This window comes from Pangasianodon hypophthalmus, chromosome 16 (genome assembly GCF_027358585.1).
Source record: "Pangasianodon hypophthalmus isolate fPanHyp1 chromosome 16, fPanHyp1.pri, whole genome shotgun sequence".
In the NCBI taxonomy this organism is placed as follows: Eukaryota; Metazoa; Chordata; class Actinopteri; order Siluriformes; family Pangasiidae; genus Pangasianodon; species Pangasianodon hypophthalmus.
This window is the reverse complement of record NC_069725.1, coordinates 5,671,614-5,692,539: the sequence shown is the minus strand read 5'-3', so window position 1 is coordinate 5,692,539 and position 20,926 is coordinate 5,671,614. Positions and strand designations below refer to the sequence as shown.

At 39.2% G+C, this 20,926-nt stretch overlaps 1 protein-coding gene across 1 annotated transcript; it reads left to right on the top strand.

Annotated features, from left to right (window-relative positions):
- Positions 1-107: 107 nt before the first annotated feature.
- Positions 108-20,278, top strand: smc1a (structural maintenance of chromosomes 1A). Its single transcript, XM_026920959.3, has 26 exons — positions 108-550; positions 2,708-2,896; positions 2,983-3,095; positions 3,582-3,785; positions 3,880-4,118; positions 4,299-4,557; positions 4,787-4,927; positions 5,649-5,731; positions 5,863-5,962; positions 6,081-6,188; positions 7,441-7,626; positions 7,716-7,895; positions 7,985-8,131; positions 8,243-8,380; positions 8,469-8,585; positions 9,516-9,622; positions 9,694-9,835; positions 10,245-10,390; positions 10,562-10,715; positions 10,985-11,095; positions 11,215-11,371; positions 15,077-15,231; positions 16,336-16,487; positions 18,874-18,943; positions 19,055-19,165; positions 19,607-20,278. The coding sequence occupies exons 1-26, from the start codon at positions 442-444 to the stop codon at positions 19,685-19,687; spliced, it is 3,699 nt and encodes a 1,232-aa protein (XP_026776760.1). The 5' UTR covers positions 108-441; the 3' UTR covers positions 19,688-20,278.
- The last annotated feature ends 648 nt before the right edge of the window (positions 20,279-20,926 follow it).

Genomic DNA, 20,926 nt, shown 5'->3' with positions numbered 1-20,926 from the left:
AACAACTCATCTCTGCATCCAAACACAGCATCCCTGCACCCAAACACATCATACCTGCATCCAAACACCTCATCCCTGCATCCAAACCCCTCATCCCTGCATCCAAACACCTCAACCCTGCATCCAAAAACATCATCCCTGCACCCAAACACCTCATCCCTGCATCCAAACACATCATCCCTGCATCCAAACACCTCATCCCTGCATCCAAATACATCATCTCTGCACCCAAACACATCATCCCTGCATCCAAACACATCATCCCTGCATCCAAACACCTCAGCCCTTCACCCAAACGCACCATCCCTGCATCCAAACACATCATCCCTGCATCCAAACACATCATCCCTGCATCCAAACACATCATCCCTGCACCCTGCAGTCAAGCACTTCTCTGTTTATTCTCATACCGGAGCTTAACGTGTTGCAGCGCCTGGCAAAATGGGCTATCTGAAACTAATTGAGATTGAAAATTTCAAATCTTATAAAGGCCGACAAATAATCGGACCTTTCCGCAAATTCACGGCTATAATCGGACCGAACGGCTCGGGTAAGTGACAGGTTTTGGTATTGCTGACGCGCAGGTGGATGTAAGGCTGATTAACGCATGCTCCATCCTCCATTCATTCAGCGGTTGTTTTTCTGTCCAGCAGAGTGAGACACTTTTACAGAATGCCGTATTACATGAGTGAGTCCTGTTTCATGCGATGCTCTGCCTTATAAACGCTAACAGACATCATGTTTCATGTTATATTCCTTCAGCCATGAGACACACCCCTCTCTGTACAGAGCTCAGACACAAAATCCCCACATCAGTTTATCTGAGCTACATACGGCAAGAATGCAATATAAATATGCGACAATGCAACATTTAACTATAAGCTATAAACATGCCTAATTTAAAATTTTACTTAAGTATTAGGGATGGGTGATATGGCAAAATATCTTATGATTATAAGATTATTTTTTACTCATTTTCACTCACATTCTCCAGAAAAAGGGTACTAAACTATCTCTTTCCTTGTTACTAGGGTGACATCTTGTATCTTGTTATTTAGATCTTGGTATCTTGATATTTAGATTTGACATTAGAAAATGCACAATATCCCAGCAAAACAGCAGTGTCACATGAACAGTAAAAAAATAAATAAATACATAAAAATGTATATATGCAAAATATGAAAAAATGTAAGTCCAAACAGAAACTTTCCAAACAAATGAACTAATAAAAACATATGGTAATATACACTATATGGCCAAAAGTTTGTGGACACCTTAGCAATATATCCATATGTGCTTTTTATACATCCCATTCCAGATTTATTCCCCCTTTGCTGTTATAATATCCTCCACTCTTCTGGGAAGGCTTTCCACTAGAGTTTGGAGCGTGGCTGTATGGATTTGTTCATTCAGCCACAAGAGCATTAGTGAGATCAGACACTGATGTTGTGTGAGGAGGTCTGGGGTGCAGTCGGTGTTCCAGTTCATCCCAAAGGTGTTCAGTGGGGTTGAGGTCAGAGCTCTGTGCAGGACACTCGAGTTCTTCCACTCCAACCTTAGAAAACCATGTCTTCATGGATCTCACTTTGTGCACAGGGGTATTGTCATGCTGGAACAGGTTTGTGCCCCTTAGTTCCAGTGAAGGGAAATTGTTCTTTTACAGCATACAAAGACATTCTATACAATTGTGTGCTTCCAAATTTGTGGCAACAGTTTGGGGAAGAACCACATATGAGTGTGATGGTCATGTGTCCACAAACTTTTGGCCATATAGTTTATAAGCCGACACTTTTTTCTCTGATACTTTCCTTTTTTTTCCTTTGCATTTGATCAGACTTCTAAAAACATCTGTTGTACTCGGGTAAAATATATTTTGACATAACACATACTGAAATATTTTTGTTCCTCTTTTATACAAAGCAATCTATTAAACTTGTAGTTAATTTTTTTAAACAATGATTTATTTATTTATTTATTTAAGTACAAGTACATTGTAAGTTTGATCCGTTTATAGTTATGTTTAATGTCGTGGAACGTTCATGAAAGAAGTGTTATCACGTTCCTCATAGCAGCTATAAACAGCCCTTCTCTTACCAGCTTCTCTTTTTTCTCTCTCGGCAAGTTATTAAGACAAAAAAAGCTGCAGCTTGTTATGTTACCGAGAAACTGCAGAAAGCCCTCTGTCCTCTTTCCCATGTCGAAAATGTAAAGTTAGAGCTTTACCTCTGATTGTTACAAAGCACTGATGCTGGAGACTCCAAAAATACATAAATGTCACCTCACAGAAAACTTCACTACACCAAAGATTACACATGCATTTCGATCCGTTTATGTGGAGTGTCCACCTTACAAGTCCCTGTGCACACTGTTACTACAGAAACGATAACATATTTGAATGAGTGCATTAATATGAACATGTGATTTGCCTTGCAGCCAGAACTACTGTCACAGCTGCTGTTATAGAAAATGAATCAACACCTTCTAACCAATCAGCATCAAGCATTCAACACTGATGTGGTATAAAGCATATTAATCTGTCACTATTATTTATGCATTAACTACAGTGAAACTTATAGGAAAAATATTTAGGTATGAGAGAAAAATAAATCTGGAGTCCTGGAACCTGCACATTTTTCCTCTTTGAGCAGCAAAAATCAACAAACATACTGTACCCTGTTTTTCCTCCCATTTAAACTTTGCTATTTAGGAAAATCCAACCTGATGGACGCCATCAGTTTTGTCCTGGCAGAAAAGACCAGTAACCTCCGTGTTAAGACACTGAAAGACCTGATCCACGGTGCGCCTGTAGGAAAGCCTGCAGCTAACCGTGCATGTGTCAGTATGGTGTACTGTGAGGATAACGGTGATGAGCGCACATTCACACGAGTCATAATCGGTACAGTAAACAGTCTATGTCAGTTTTTTTTATCTCATTAAATCACTTTATCAATGTTACATAAGCTGCATTTATATGTGTTTTAGGTGCCTCTTCTGAATACCGGATTGACAACAAGGTGGTTGGACTCTCAGACTACAGTGAGGAACTGGAGAAACTGGGTATCCTCATCAAGGCCAGGAACTTCCTAGTATTTCAGGTACGAAGAATTGTTTTTTTATATGATAGTAGCAACGTTATAGCTATGTACAATTCTTTCTTGCATGAAATAATGATTAATAATATTGCTAAATACTGTATGTTGAAATTATTTTGTTATATTCTGATTACCCTGAAAAACAAATTTGAAAGTGTATCACAATCCTCACCTACGGGCCCTTGTTTTCAATTTAATATCAAAACAGTAAAATGGCATAATAGTCTATAAGTTGTCTATCCACATTTTTTTTTAAAGATGGTTAATGAGAATGATAATGAAGACACCAATTTTAATATACACCAAATGTCAAAGTTTCACAAAACATCTTAAAGGTTTTTTGTTATTATTTTTACTCCATTTTCTTCGTCATTTGGTCATTTGCCTATTCCCACCCACTAGCTAGCTCCCTACAAGACACGTTAAGCTGGCCAACAGCATCTTTACAAACTGCTGCTAACAGTTTTCTTACACTGTTTCTTCTCACAGGGTGCCGTTGAGTCCATAGCCATGAAAAACCCCAAAGAGAGAACAGCTCTGTTTGAGGAGATCTCCCGCTCTGGGGAACTAGCTCAGGAGTACGAGCGGAGGAAGAAAGAGATGGTGAAGGCAGAAGAGGACACCCAGTTCAATTACCACCGTAAGAAGAACATTGCAGCTGAGCGCAAAGAGGCCAAGCAGGAGAAAGAGGAGGTCTGCTGACATCTGAATAGCACATAATAGTTCTGAATTGACATCTGAATAGTTCACTCTAAAACAAACTCTGTCTGTCTCTCTTCAACCCCAGGCTGAGCGTTACCAGAGACTGAAGGACGAGGTTGTTAGAGCTAATGTGCAGTTGCAGCTTTTCAAGCTCTACCACAATGAGTCTGAGATTGAGAAGCTCAACCGAGAGCTCTCCCAACGCAACCGGGAGATTGAGAAAGACAGAAAGAAGATGGATCATATCGAAGAGGAGCTGAAGGACAAGAAGAGAGAACTGGGGAGGATGATGAGGGAGCAGCAGAACGTGGAGAAGGAGATAAAGTGTGTGACAAGGAACTTTCTTATGACTTAAATCTTCAAAATCATCTCTGTGTTAGAACTCTGAGTTAAAAAAAATGAGCTAAACTACATTAAATAAAATAAATTGAAATAATGTCCCTAATCTACAATAAAGTTCACTGAATATTCCGTCAGTCTAAAGCCACTGTCTGCTTCTTACAGAGAGAAGGATGCTGAGCTGAACCAGAAACGGCCTCAGTACATTAAGGCCAAGGAGAACACCTCACACAAGATAAAGAAGCTGGAGGCGGCACGCAAGTCTCTGCAGAACGCTCAGAAGATGTACAAGAAGCGTAAAGCAGACATGGAGGAGCTGGACCGAGAACAGGGAGCTGTGGAGATGGCCAGGCAGGAGTTTGAGGAGCGCATGGAGGAGGAGGCTCAGAGTCAAGGCCAGGACCTCACTCTGGAGGAGAACCAGGTCTGATCAGCTTCAGGTCCATTTTCTTTCCCCATCTTCTCTGAGGAGCCCAAAAGGGGAAAATTGCTCTTTTAGAAATGGTTTCAAGTAGAACGCTTGTACAAGAATAAAAGCCCTTATTTAAGAGTGTACCGAGTACCAAGACAGTTAACTCTGTGTTTTTCTAATCTCTGTTACTATTTCAGTACATTTTATTTTGTCCTGTATCTAACTACAAAATGGCCCGCAGGTAAAGCAATACCACAGGCTGAAGGAGGAGGCGAGTAAGCGAGCAGCCACTCTGGCACAGGAGCTGGAGAAGTTCAACCGGGATCAGAAAGCTGACCAGGACAGACTGGATCTAGAGGAGAGGAAGAAAGTGGAGACTGAGGTAAATGCACATTAATGCAAATACACATTTTAGTCATAATTATGTCATATTAAATCTATAACTTAATGTTTTCCCACACCAAACCTGGGGCCTTACTGGCATACTTTTACTTTTACTTGTATTGTTTGGGCTTTGCTTTATTCAAACTTGCATCTTTCAAATGGTATTTTATTTACATTTGCCATAAAGTCCTATTACACAGGACTTGATATATATATAAAACAAATCCCACATACTATAGATTTGGTGAAATTTATATTTTATATGGTGCTTTCTTCTTCTCTCTACAGGTTATTTATTCAAAATGAGGCGTCCTGTACTGTACCTTTCATGAGACAATTTTTTTCGCTGGCAAAAATGTCCAACTACTTCTTCATTTCTGTATCACTCCAATTTCTGCACATTTTTCCTGTTCTTCTTCTTTGTTGACTTTAAAATTTTCCTTGTTTTACTACACTGTTTCAATGTTTCTTAACTAGTAAACATTTTGTCAGATGAATAGTCATCATCTTCTTTCCAGCAAAGTATCTTCTTTTGTTCACACATGAAAATTTCCAGGAAATTCTACACTCTCTCTTCCCAGAACTGTGACTCTGGCATGTGTTCACACTGAAGCCTTTCTCGATTTATTGTGCAATTAAGTTGAAATGTGAAAGGGGCCATTGTGGGGGTCATTATACACACTGACATTATTACGTTACTTTATCGTGGTGCACTCCAGGCCAAAATCAAGCAGAAAATCAGAGAGATTGAGGAAAACCAGAAACGTATTGAGAAATTGGAAGATTACATTGCGACCAGCAGGTAACCCTTTGTTTCACCTTGCTTCATTTCACTTATGTCTTGAACTCTAAATATTGAATCTCAGTGTGGCATTAATTATTGAATGCTTAGTCAAGTATTTCAAAATTAATTCATAAATTATTTCTCACCAGGCAGTCATTAGATGAACAGAGGAGGATGGAGGAGGAGCTGACTGAGGAAGTGGAGCTCGCCAAAAGGAGGATTGATGAGATAAACATGGAATTAAACCAGGTAAACTCACCTGCATTCACAATAATAATAATAATAATAATAATAATAATAATAATAATAATAATAATAATAATAATAATAATTTGTCTCTTCATCGTAATGTTGCCGCTGGATCCAGGTGATGGAGCAACTTGGGGATGCGAGAATTGACAGGCAGGAAAATAGCCGTCAGCAGCGCAAAGCTGAGATCATGGAGAGCATCAAGAGGCTGTACCCTGGCTCTGTAGTGAGTGAAAGATTTTTCATTTATCAGCTACTTTTATTCTTTTAGTCTACCTGTTTTAAACCTATTTACACCATCACTACAGCGCTGATGAATTCTCAATTCTGATTGGTCAGAAGATTGATGAAGTTGATTAATTTTCTAACAGCAGCTCTGATAGTAATTCCACTGTAACTCAAGTCATCATTTTATATCAGTGTACTCCATTATGTTTTAATTAAGCAATACTGAACAAGCAAGAGTGCTTCTGAAGTGAATATCAGCATGGCTGTGATTCAGCTGTAGGCATGACACTGCAGGTAATCACAGCTATGCTGATATTCAGTACTGATATTCTCACAGAACGATTGTGAAATGTGTGGTATTGCTTGTATACAACAGATCCATAAACAAGAAATTATTATCAGGTAACTGACATTTTAGACACAAATATGGCCAAATATTTTTTTAGTTTTGCTCTGACAATAAAAATAGTTCCCAAAGAAGCCACAGCTGGAGACAGCACTGCACACAGACTGACAGCCCATAGTAGGTGTAGTAACTGTTTCATTGTAATGAACTATTGCTAGAATTGGAATTGAAAACACAGACAAGCAGAGTGATACAAACGGTGAAAGGTCTCAGTGCTGTTATAATAAATATAAATATCAACACTCTTGAAATTAGTGGACCGGAGCTCACTTTTGTATAATATGTTAATGTATACACACTACATCTGTAGTAACAGATAATTCACAGGGATATGTATGATGGATGCTAATTAAACCCTAATAATAAGCAAATTAAAATCTGTTGTTATTTAACAAAGAAAAGTGTTCAATTTTAATATATATTATTGCTGATGTGGTGAAGGAGACTTGGGAGATTATTTAACATTTATGGAAGAAGTCTCCAGTGTCATGTTTTGCAACAGTCAGTAAGTTTTCCACCATGGGAGAGTCTTCAAGACAGAAGGTTTCTTGCTAACATGACAACGGTGCTTTTTTAAAAAATTAACTTAAAGAGAGAGGAAAAAATAGAGACTGGTGAGAGAATGACTGTTTATAGCTGCTCTAACGTGAGTGGTACAGGAATTAACTCACAACATTACATGTAACTATATACTAAATTGTATGACGTGTTGTTTTTTAATGGAATTGTTGCCAAATTGCTGTGGCATAAGAGGAGTGGTAATGTCATGTCGTCATTGATGATTTTCCTGTAACAGCATGCCCCTAAGTATTTTATTCCTTACTTAATGTCTTTATCTACTCAGTACGGCAGACTTATTGACCTGTGCCAGCCCACACAAAAGAAATATCAGATTGCTGTGACGAAAGTTCTGGGAAAGAACATGGATGCCATCATTGTGGACTCAGAGAAGACAGGTAGAGACTGCATCCAGTACATCAAAGAGCAAAGAGGAGAACCAGAGACTTTTCTGCCCCTGGACTACCTAGAGGTACAGCCTGGAGTGGAAATTGAAAATCAGCTGTGAGGTTACAGGCTTTTTTCAGTCATAATTGGTTTCTCTTGCGTTCCTCCTGGAAGGTGAAACCCACAGATGAAAAATTAAGGGAGCTGCGAGGGGCCAAGCTGGTGATTGACGTGATCCGCTATGAGCCACCTCACATTAAGAAAGCTTTGCAGTATGCCTGTGGAAATGCTCTCGTGTGTGAGAATGTAGAGGATGCACGCAGGATTGCCTTTGGAGGGCCTTACAGGCATAAGGTGAACGAAACCTGCAGAATGTGTATGCCACATATATACAAATATATACAGTAGCTTTCTCTATTAACACTTTGGTTTGCTTTCTCAAGACTGTAGCTTTGGATGGCACTCTTTTCCAAAAGTCTGGGGTGATCTCTGGAGGAGCAAGTGACCTCAAAGCGAAGGCTCGACGCTGGGATGAAAAAGCCGTGGACAAACTTAAAGACAAAAAAGAGAAGCTAACTGAGGAGCTCAAGGTAACCCAGCAAGGATTATCATCGATTACTACATAGAATGAATGCAGACAGTAAAAAGATGTTTGTGTTTAAAATTTTTGTTACTTATCCTCGCTAATTCTCTCTTTTCAGGAGCAAATGAAGGCAAAGAGGAAGGAAGCAGAGCTGAGGCAGGTGCAGTCTCAGGCCCATGGCTTACAAATGAGACTGAAGTACTCTCAGAGTGACCTGGAACAGACTAAAACACGCCACCTGTCCCTTAACATGCAGGTACTCTGCAGCAAAAGTGTTGTTGTTCTGTAAAATGGTCTAAAAGACTTTATTCCAAGGAGTCATTGTTGGCTGACTGTCTTTGTAGGAGAAGTCAAAGCTGGAGAGCGAACTGGCAAATTTTGGACCCCGAATCAATGATATCAGGAGAATCATCCAGTCACGTGAGAGAGACATCACACAGCTGAGAGACCGCATGAACCTGGTAGGAACTTGGATTGGATGATATCCAACTACACCATTCAATATGGGCTGTATTCAGAGTTTGAGTTAATGTCAAAATTGCAGACATTGGCATTCAGACATAACTACAGGCTTAAGTGCTATTCAGAAGTTGCTTAGGGTGGAGTTGGCTGGAACAGAGGCATTACGTGCACTTTTAAACTTGAATTTAAGCACAATTTTCTTGTATAATATTGGCTTGAGCGAGGAGCAGTATTAAGTCCACTATCTGACAGTTTGATGTAACAACAATATGCCATACTGATATGTATGTTTTGGGCTGTAATACACTCAAACAAACCTGGGAATGCCATATGAGGACAATATTAAATACATAAATATGACACTAATGATTTATTAATAGTATTATTAATTATTAGTTACGTACTTAATTAATAGTACTACCCCTTTGGAGTCCATGAAATAAAGTCCTTTTTTTCATATAGTAGACATCTTAATCTAAGAATTTGCTTCAGTTGTGGACCAAATTATTTATGGATATAATTATACACTTACCTAAAGTGAGCTGCATGCAAGCAGTGCTTGGTCAGCTTATTCTTCAAACCGATGTACAAGTTTAGTGAATTAACAAAAACATTATCATTATTTTATTAATTTGACAACTCATAATAGCAAAGTTGTATGCACAATTATTTGTCAGTGCATAATGTTTAAAAAAAAAAATGGATGCACTGGACCGAGTGCTATTTTATAAGCTGCTGTATAATGGTGGAAAGGGTGGAAGTCATATTGTTAAAATAAACCAAATTTAACAAACCCAGAACATCGATTTAAGCAGCTTTGCAACCCATCTCTGAATACCTGTTGCCTTCCCTGTGTAAGTCTCCGACTCTGAATTCAGACCTATAATTGCAGGTTTCAGTTGTGAATTAGTAGTTATACTATTTTCCAGGTGGAGGATGAGGTATTTGTGGAATTCTGCAAAGAGATTGGAGTGAGAAATATCCGAGAGTTTGAGGAAGAGAAAGTTAAAAGACAGAATGAGATTGCCAAAAAACGGTGAGTGCTTGTGACATTTGGACTTTGATGTTCACCTATTGCCAACTCATTTCACGTTGATAATATTACAGACTTGAATTCGAGACCCAGAAGACCCGCTTAGCCATTCAGCTGGACTATGAGAGGAACCAACTGAAGGAAGACCAGGAGAAAGTGATGATGTGGGAGCAGACTGTGAAGAAAGATGAGAGTGAGATTGAAAGACTTAAAAAGGTAATGGCAAAGGAAATCATTTCAGCTCCAGGCTCCTGGGTTCGATCCTGAGCTCTGGTTACTGTCCATGTGGAGTTTTGCTTATTCTCCCCATGGGTTCTCTGGTTACCGCCAACATCCTAAAAACATGCTGGTAGATGGATTGGCTATGTTAAATTGCCCCTAGGTGTGAATGTATGTGTGTGCAGGGTGCCCTGCAATGGGCTGCTGTGCCATCCAGGGTGTATTCCTGCCTTTCACCCAGTGCTTTCTGGAAAGGCTCCAGATGCACCATGATCCTGACCAGGATAAAGCAGTTACTGATGATGATGATGAGGATGATCTTCCTTGATTATTTGATTATGTTGGCATCAAGGGTTTGAGCCAAAAACATAAGTTTTAAATGTTTTCTTCTCGATTTGTCCCTCAGGAAGAGCACAGACAGATGAAGATCATTGACGAGACCATGGCTCAGCTGCAGGACCTCAAAAACCAGCACCTCACTAAAAAAGGAGAGGTCAATGACAAGAACCGAGAGATGGAGGATATCCGCAAGAAACTAGGGTCTGCCAACAAGTGAGAAAATATAATTACTCTCTATTCCATCTAAATTTTGCAGCTTTTACTCAAAGTAACGTCCAGTTTGTGTAGAGTGCAATCCAAACATAGAGTTGTTAAGGAACCTGATGATACAATTTGTATTGAGCTTTATCATCTGTAATCTTTGCGACTACATGATGCTTCTAGAGAGCTGACTCAGCTCCAGAAAGAGGTGACGGCTATTGAGACAAAGCTGGAGCAGAAGCGCAGTGACAGGCACAACCTTCTGCAGGCCTGCAAGATGCAGGACATCAAACTGCCCCTCAAATCAGGAACCATGGATGACATCAGCCAGGAAGAGGTAGAGTGCTAGAACTGAACTCCTCAATCTAAATGCAGCTTATAAACCAGTTACAATTTTAGTTCTTTGGATAGTTAAGGTAGCGTCCAAAAGGGTTCTGCTTGGAAACCCTTCTAACAAGGAAACCCGCTGGTGTAGGTTTCTTTAGAGGTTCTCCAAGAGGACCATTAAAGAAACCTGCAAACCTACAACTAAGAACACTTAATCTTTCTAGTTTTTTTTTTTTGTAAAACTTTGGCTTACTTTTACCTTGTGTGTTCTACATGCAGGGAGGCTCCCAAGTTGATGAGTCCATCAGCAGCCACAAAACCTCCAGCTCTGTGCATGCCAAGGAGGCTCTCATTGAAATCGACTACAGCAACTTGCATGAGGATCTCAAAGTATTTCGAAAGTTAACACACACCAAAAAGTCCAAATCCATCCTAATGCAATTTCCATGACATACTGTATTTTTATACATGAAAACCACACAGAAGTCAGTCATCCTCTTTCTAAACAGGACGCTTTGTCTGAGGAAGAGATCAAGATTGAGATGAACACTTTGCAGCAGAGGCTGAATGAGCAGCAGAGCATCCTCCAGCGCATCAGTGCTCCCAACATGAAGGCCATGGAGAAGTTGGAGAGCGTCAGGGACAAGTTCCAGGAGACTAGTGATGGTAAAGCAAAGCAGTCAGGAAACTAATGCAAGCTTTAGATTTTTTTTTCCGAATAAAGATCACTGGGAAACTGTGAAGCTTTGTAAAATCATCAGTATAGTTCTGAAGGCATCTTTTCCTCAGAGGCAGAATGAAATTGATTGGTTAATAACCTGTGGGCGGACCTTCTCCGAAACCTCAGAGGCAGCAAATAGCTGATACACTCGCGTCATCATATTTTCCCAGCAAAATATTAAGACTCTTAGCAAGCTGGATATCCCAAATGTTGCTAGCTAACAATATATATATATATAACAATATATATATATATAATAGATATTAGATCTTATTGAAATACAGATTTTATACAAACTTTGAAGATTGTCTGAACAATGCATAATCTGCCTCGCAACAGAATGGATCTTGATTGAATAAATCTTGATAGATTTTCAACCAGTTCAGAATATTCCAGTTGTCTCAGTCTCCAAATGGCTTTGCCTTGGTTGAAGCCCAAATTGCCTTCAAGTTGTAGCAGAATGCCAAGGCCTAATCCGTAATGTTGCTGACCAGCACTGGAGCTGTGATGGATGTTGGACAAAATGACAGCATCACTTGCTGACTCTCATTTAGATGGAAGTTTTCTCCTCCTGCTCCTACAGTCTGTTTGGATTCTGCTGTCTATTCTGTTTGTCATGTGGTTGGGAATGCGTGTAAGTTCTGCTCCAGGGTTCAGTAGGAATTCAGAATCTTTTTGTCCATTTATAGTAGCGCACACATATAGGTCATCTGCTCACTGTTTAATTAGTGCTAGCAGGGTCCTGATGGAAGGGGAATCTATTCCCTCTGGGGATCCATCACTGCCATGGGGGCCTACTTGTCATCTGTATCCAGTTGTTTGACCTTGTGAACTACACTCAAGGACTCAGTAATTTTCTTCCTGGACTTCTTGTCCCTACAGTCCCTTGCCCAATTACCTTGTTTCCCACAGTTATAGCATCTGTTGTGGTCATTTTTAGCACCTTTCTGGGGTCTTTCGTGTTTTTCACGGCTGCAAGATGTGGCCCTGTGGCAATGATATTTCCTGCTACTCTCTTGTGAGCTCACTTGAGGGGCTGACAGGCTCCCATCTCGTTCCAGGAGCATCAGTGCATTAACCATATTGCCGTGAGTGCCCACAAATTCCCAGTTGGGGTTAGTGCCTTTGTAGGCATTTTCCAGATCTATCATGGCTCCATTCAGAAGGGCTTGCTTTAATGCCCCAAAATTGATGTTATCAATGTTGTCATTTCTGATGTGCTCAGTGCCTGAGTAATTGCACCAAGTTTCTCTGAATCGGGCCTCATACACAAGAAAAGGCTCAGTTAGATCTTGAATACAGCCTGCTGTTTTCTCCCAGTTGACATGTGCCTGGTTTTGGATCCAGTTCTCTATGGCAGTCCATGCTGCTGCTAGGTTTTGCTTATCTTTACTGATGACCTGATCCAGAGCTCTGGTGAGTTCTCTTTGCTTTCTTGGTGTTATTAATGGACTCAAGACCATCACACCATCATACGGATGTAGATTATAAATGGTTTTCAGCCAATGAAGATCATGCCAAATTTTCATCCCAGCTTTCCAAGGATGTTTCATGTCTTTAGTCCAGTTATCAATGTCAGCTGATGAGGGTACTTGATGATGATGAATGCATGCTCTTGCTTTGTGTCTAGTTTTGAGATGTTTCACTTGAATTTCATCATCTGAGTCATTAGAACATGCAGAACTTTCACACTTCTGTTCTGCCTGCTCTGATCCGCTGTAATTTTCCATTTCAGACAGCAGGTGGCGACATTCCATTTTTCTCTCTTCACCAGCATTATTGCAGTTTGTCACTTCAGCCTCTGAGAGGCAGTGATGTTCTGCTTTGGATTTCATTCTCTTTTAAGCATGTCCTCCTTTCAGAATAGGGTGCAGTGCTAGCTAATACAAAATCTTCTGTTGTGTACAGTATGCATTAAAATTCAGAGGTGTTTCTTTGGTTTTTGTCTTTGCCTCTTTCTTTTCTAAAAGGCAATCTGCCTTTCTTTTCTAAAAGGCAATCTGCCTTTTCTAAAAGAGCTGTAAGGCATTCAATCCTTAGCTCTAGTTTTTCTCTAAGCTCTGTTTCCATGTGGAGAGCTTTTCCCACCTTTTCCTGTAGACTTTTCTCAATTTCTTTAAGAGCTGTTTCAGATTTAAGAGCTTCATCCATTGCAGACAAGTGTCTTTCAAGTTCTTCAAACCTTCTGTTCATCTCAGTATTAGTCTGAATCTGAATCTGCTCTAGTTTTTCTCTAAGCTCTGTTTCTGTTCGTAGAGCTTCTTCCGCCTTTTCTCAGAGACTTTTCTCAATTTCTTTAAGAGCCTTTTCAGATTCAAGAGCTTCATCCTTTGCAGATAAAAGTCTTTTGAGATCTTCAAACCTTCTGTCCATCTCAGTCTTAGTCTGAATCTCTTTATGTTGAGTATGCAACAGAAGCACTAGTGACCGCTGGCATTTTGTCATCTTATCCTTTGTGTTCTTAATTTTCTCATAAGCTTTCTTAATGTCAAGTCTTAACTAATTCAGCACAGATTTCACCTCATATCTCAATAACTCCATCAGCTTTGGTAGGCTTTTTCTCAGTTTCAGTGGGATTTTACTCAGCCATGGGCTCATAAAATTAAAGATTATCTCCCGCTGTAAATCTTTCTCAGTGCGCTTTAATTCACAGCTTTTCAGATGTCTTGATGCAAAGGAGTTCAACAAACAAAACAATGTTTCAGATTGCTTCAAGCTAAATGTGTCGACACACATGCTCACTCACACTGCAGATTTTTTTCCCTCATGCTAGCCTCTTCGATATTGCTTCCCATCAATAGCAACACATAGCTATGGCCACTCTTTACATACAGCCATATATGAGCTCATAAACATATCGCAGTAACAGAAATTCCTCCTCCAGCCAACAGAGTCTTGAGCGCTTAAGATGTATCGTGCATATAGTATAACATCAACCCAAAACTTGCTTGCAATCTCTTCTTGAATCTACTTCTTGAATTGACTTTTCACAGGTTTGCTTATATATGGCTTGAGGCTTACCTATGAGTTATTCATGTGCTTTGTTTCCCATTCAAAAAGTACTCAAGCATCCCAATTGTATCCTGTTTGTAAGATGCCAAATTTGTTCATTTTTATCTTAGGAGAAAAGATGCAGGGAAATATAGATGGAGTTTCCTGAAGCTTCATATGCACAGATGTTATCCTTTCAGTTTCTCGTTCTCAACCAACCTGTAATTTTCCAAAACTCTCCTTACAAACCCCTGTGCCTGGGTCCTCAAGGTCACATACCATCTAGAAGAGATAACTTACCTAGCAGCCCATAGCAACTGCATTCTTTTAGCTATATAGTACCCAAAACATAGAAGAAATACAGGGGCCCTTGCAAGGTGTAAGCCTACAGTAATGAAAGTAGGAAGGTTTTTAAATGAGGAAAAAAAAATGATCAAAAATTGATAATATTCTACACTTCCAAAGAGTACTCCAAGGATAGTCACTAGCTAGGATTTGAAAAGTAAACTTCAGCTATTAGCTATTTGAGTGCATGAAGCTTCTTCTTGCTCCAAGGTAAAGATGCCCTCAGAACAATTTTAATTAGCAGTTTTGCACATGAGCCCAGTTTCTTGAAAGCATTCAGATTTGGCTGTACTTTTATTTTTGGATTTTTTCAGAGTTTGAAGCAGCACGAAAGAGAGCTAAGAAGGCCAAGCAGGCATTTGAGCAGATTAAGAAGGAGAGGTTTGACCGATTTAATACCTGCTTTGAGTCTGTCGCCACCAATATTGATGAAATCTACAAAGCCCTCTCTCGTAACAGCAGTGCACAGGTCTGAAATAAAAATACCATTACTTTTTAAGATCAATAGAGCTGTCTTTGAGGAATCACCCAGCATTTTTCAACCTGATCTCTATCGACTGCATCTCTAGCCTATAAGCAATTACCACAAACAATAATTTCAGTGGTTTCCAGAAAAAAAGTAATGGAGACCTAGTGATAATCGTTGATTTCATTCTGTTTTTAAAATATGTGACTTTATAAAGCCAAATCTACTTTATAGCTGTTGCACTCTAACAAGTTAGATAGTTAGTTAGTTAGTTAGTTAGATAAATACATAGATAGATAGATAGAGAGAGAGAGAGAGAGAGAGAGAGACTTTACTGATCCCTGAGGGAAACTATTTTGTCACAGCAGGAAATCAAGACATCAAATTACAACAATATTGCCAAATCTTACAAGGTCATAGAGTGAGACAGACATGAGAGAATGTCCTTCCAAATGTAGTTTTATCATTTCTGGAGGCTTTATTGTATCAAGCCCCAAATTCTTCCCCTGGACAGAGGTGGGTTTTCTCTGAATGGACAAATTATACAGATTTAGAGCTTAATTTGCAAATCCATTCGATAAGAATTGTAGAAAAAATATGCATAAGCATTTACTGACTTCACTTCGAGTGAGTGTTGAGTACATGGGTCTTGGGTCTTTTCTCAGTACAGGAAAACATGTTAAAGTTATTGTCTGTGGTAATCACTCATACGCTATATCACAAAGTCCCCGTCTCAGTGCATGTCACGGTTCCAAAAGCAACAAGCACTGCCTTCCTGTTGTTTGTGAGTTCATGATGTGCTTTTGTTATGGTTTTTGGTCTTGTCTCCACCCCTGTCCTGTCATTGGTCTGTTCCCTAATGTGTGTGCCTGTACTCAGTTCGGCCTCATGATTAATTTATTCATACCCTTCTGTTCCTTTGTCTCTTGCCATAGACTCGTTCATTGTTACTGTTCATTTATAAGCCTTAGTTTTGCATGTACTTGCATGTTTAGACCTGTGCCTGAGTTCTCATTAATGATAATGGATTATCCCTGCTTGATGCTGTCTGTGTAAGTATGAATAGTTAATGCATTGCTGTAAATAAGTTTATACTTTCCACCCCAGGCATTCCTAGGCCCAGAGAACCCTGAGGAGCCATACTTAGATGGGATCAATTACAACTGTGTGGCTCCGGGAAAGAGATTCAGGCCGATGGACAACCTGTCTGGAGGTGAGAAGACAGTCGCAGCCCTCGCTCTGCTTTTCGCCATTCACAGGTAAAATATAACATAAAATACAGAAAATAAATTCCCTGTAACTAACAGTACCATATTCTGTCTTTTGTTATTATGACTGAACCTTACAACAGCCTCGAGAATTATTGGCACTCTTCCTGAAATAAATATTACACACAATAATTCAGTCATTCAACAATCCAACATTTTTCATTCAAACAATCCACTTACCTTAACTTTAACAACCAAATCCTCAAACTCCATGTGCCAAAATTATTATACCTCAAGCACCTTTAAGGACTATTACGTTTTAATTAATGTTGATTTTAATATTTTATTCATCTTTGAATAAAAACAAACTGTTGTCAGTCCCCAGTAAACTTTTGTAGTTCCCACACACAAGTGTAAAACCTCTGGCAAAACAGTTTCAAGTCAAGTAGGTATTTGTTGTCATTTCTCTTTGTAGCTTGTGTACATTGAAACAAAATGTTGTTTCTCCAGGACCATGGTGCAACACATAACAGTACATAAGACTACATAAAGTGCAGATACACAGCAATGTGCGATGAGTGCAGGACAGAAATTCACAGAACAGTGTATGCAGAACAATAAATACACAGAAAATGGACTGTAAAGTAGTAAGGCGTGTAGGAGCAATAAGTGTAGCAGCAATATTGGCAGCAAAGAGTCTCATAAATAAAAAGTGTCTGATGCAGCTTTGTAAAGTCTGGTGCAGTGGTATTGAGTCATACTGAGGTAGGTGTTTGAATAGCCCAAGTGAGCATTGACTGCCTCAGGGAAGAAACTGTTATGGAGTCAGCTGGTGGTGGCTCGGATGCTCCTGGACCTTCTTCCAGATGGTAGGAGGGTGAAGAGTCCATGAGAATATCGTCTGCAATGCTGGTGGCTTTGCGGATGCAGGGGTTATAGTACGAGGTGACGATGTTTGGTAGAGAGACTCTGATGATCTTTTCAGCTGTTCTCACAATCTGCTGTAGGGTCTTGCGGTCAGAGGCTGTGAGTTCCTGTACCACACGGTGAGACTGCTGGTCAGGATGCTCTCTATTGTCCCTCTGTAGAAGGTGGTGAGGATTTGAGGGAGGAGTTTGGCTCTCTTCAGCCTCAGCAGGAAGTGGAGGCGGTGCTGGGCCTTCTTGGCAAGGCAGGTGGTGTTGAGAGTCCAAGAGAAGTCCTCCGTCATGTGCACATCAAGAAACTTGGGGCTTTTGACTCCCTCCACAATTGTTCCATTGATATGCAGTGGTGGGTGGTCAGGTTCCCCTGATGTCAACAATCATCTCTTTGGTCTTATCAACATTAAGAGATAGATTGTTGTCTTTACTCCATTCTGTAAGCTGCTCCACCTCCACCCTGTATGCTGACTCATTGTTGCTGATGAGTCCCACAACTGTAGTGTCATCAGCAAATTTGATGATGTGATTTGAACTGTACTTTGCAGCACAGTCATGAGTCAGCAGGGTAAACAGCAGAGGACTGAGTACACAGCACTGGGGCATGCCGGTGTGGTGTTGCCGATCCTGACAGACTAGTTTAGATAGTTAGACTAATTGTTAGTCTTTCTTGGTAGAATCCTTATATAATTATATATAATGTTTATATAATCCCTTTTGTCCAGAAAGGTGAATGGTAGTAGATATGGCATTCTCTGTTGGGTTTTTAGGATGGTAGGCATACTGAGTTTCAAACATATTAAGCATTTAGCAATGGTAGATTCAAGAAACTGAAACTACTAGTTATTCATAACAATTTCTGTAGTGCTTGTGGAAAGCAGCAAAATCGGGTAAGATTGCAGTTTGTGTATACTTCATTGCTTTACTGCTACTTCCAGGTTTAAAAATCTACATTGATCAGCACAGCAGGGCACTCATTGAATGCAATACAATACAAATCTGCCCGACCCAAATCAGTCAGAAGAAAACAGCAGAAAACCAAAAACCCTGTTCTTTCTTACAGATGATGCCAAAATCACCACTGATAGTAAGAAGTTAAATAAAAATGTATAAAGGATCGTGAAATATTCTGTATGGTGGAATAGTCCAAGATGCCAATTGTCTCCACCCATCAGACATTACTGAGGGATAGACTCAGACTCTACACATATAGTATATTTATTATTTCTTTACCTATACAGTGTTACCATTGCCTATCAGGGTGCCACTAATTTTTAAATCAAATACTTCAGAAAACTTGAAAACTAAAAATATTATGTTTAAATAAAACTGTACAGTCTATGCATATAAGCTCAAAAATATCATTCACTGAACAGATTATCATTTTTATACAGTACATTCATTTTTCCTCTTTTCCAAGAAGGGTGCCAAAATTTCTGCAGGGCAGCATATATGCTGTGTCAGCATGTTGTCTTTTTTAAATGAGGTTTTTGTTTCAATGAGAATTTGCATTTTAGCTACAAGCCTGCTCCTTTTTTTGTCCTTGATGAGATTGATGCTGCGCTTGATAACACGAACATTGGCAAGGTGTGTGCACGTTGTCTAGGACTATATCACAATACTTATGAATCCATCAAAAATGATATTTCATTCATTACAACTTTTCTATTTAAGAATTTTGCTGTTACTTTCTTGCAGGTGGCCAATTACATAAAAGATCAGTCGCTCCAAAACTTCCAGGCAGTTGTCATTTCATTGAAAGAAGAGTTTTACACCAAGGCTGATTCTCTCATAGGAGTTTACCCTGAGGTGTGTGTGTGTGTGTGTGTGTTTTCAAACCGTAATACCTAAACACATAAAAAACAGATGGCCAAGATTAGATAATTAGTACACCCCTTCACATGTACACTTGACTTTTGAAATACATACAGATTTAATAAAGGATAAAACCCTTGGGGATGTGCTGTTATGGGAGAATAATCAACGATGGAGTTGTAAAGTGTGGCCCAAAAATGAAATGAAGTTCCTGTTAGAATCCAAAAGTTGATTATTTTCCTACAACAGTGTGCCTCAAAATGTTTTATTCCAATTATACCACTGTAATTTGCCAAAGATTACAAATTTCAATTTATTACTAAATGACAATTCCTGAAATTGCAGAATTCGGTACAGCAGTACTGTAGTGTAAGTTGTGGTAATGTCGTGTGCAGTAACACTAACAGCTGATTTTTTTTTTTTTTTTCCACACAGCAAGGAGACTGTGTCATCAGCAAGGTGCTGACCTTTGACCTCTCCCAGTATCCTGATGCCAATCCAAATCCCAACGATTGAGTTCACTTGGATTTTGGCAGAAATCAACCACAAACTTAATCAATGGTGATGACTATTAATACACCAATAATGTGGGTTTAGTGCATACAAAATGCTTTGCAGTGTGTAGAAGAGATTTATACACAGTGTTGTGTGTGCATGATCTCACACCGTCATTGAATCGTTGTATTTCTGACCCCATTACGTGTTAAAAACTGGGAATGCTGACATAAATAATGTTTATTCAGTGTTAACACAATGTCTGTTGCCTGTTAATGAAAGAATGAGCTCATGCTGCTTTTGTGATCATGGGTGTTATCTACATGTTTGAGATCTGTAATATTTATTCACACACTCCTGGCTTGTTAATGCTGTCATTTCCTTTGGTGTTTCATGATAATGTCTGAAATGAAAGAGAAAAAAAAACAGTTGCCACTGAAATAGGTATTGTGTAACTAAGTGTGATGTATAGCAAATCCAGTGTTAATGTAGCACTTGTTAAATGCAAACTGAATAAATTATTAACATAGCAAATTTCGAGAAGACATTAATTAATTCTATTAATTCAGCATGCAGTTATTTTAAAAGTTCCCAGTAATATGGACTGGTTTGCCCCAACAAAGATTAAGGACGTGGATTAAAATAAAGTTTATCTATTTATCTTTTTGCACCAATCTTTAAACTGTTGAAAAAATAATCTGAATTTGATTAAGCAATAAATCTAGTTTTAGGTTTAGAGCAAACACAGATTAATTTTACACTTGTTTCTTCATTACTTTAAACCTTAGAAAGAAGGGAGTGTATTTGTTCTAGTTTTTACACAAAAGGCAAAAAGATACTCAAAAGTATCTTCTAGTGAGTAACCTTGTTGCTTTATCCATCATGGGAAAAAATTAGTTCCTGTTTCTGAAATACTTCTCTATCATGGGAAATAATCAGATCCTGTTTCTGAAATACTGCTTTAACCGCTGTGTCCTACAAACATCAAAGGGCATTATGGGTATTCTGTACACTGTAGCAGGTGTTCACAAACATTTTTAGCTGTAAAATAAAGTCTACACACCCCCTCAGTGCAGTTTTATGAACATAATCCAACTACACAAATATTAGGATCATTATTTTAATGTATACAATAATGATGTGGCTATTTATTGGAGCCACAGAGCTTTTTATTCCTGAACTGTCCACCAGCAGAACACATTAAGTCCAGGTTTATTTATAAATAGTATGTAGACGTTATTTAGAGGCCAAATTGTTTTT

What these genes read in the sequence shown, in the direction of transcription:
- smc1a (XM_026920959.3), top strand. Translation starts at nt 442, where the DNA reads ATGGGCTATCTGAAACTAATTGAGATTGAAAATTTCAAATCTTATAAA. An exon ending in AGCTAACTGAGGAGCTCAAG is followed by an intron (nt 8,132 to 8,242) that starts GTAACCCAGCAA and finishes CTCTCTTTTCAG; the next exon opens with GAGCAAATGAAGGCAAAGAG. An exon ending in CTCGTAACAGCAGTGCACAG is followed by an intron (nt 15,232 to 16,335) that starts GTCTGAAATAAA and finishes TTTCCACCCCAG; the next exon opens with GCATTCCTAGGCCCAGAGAA.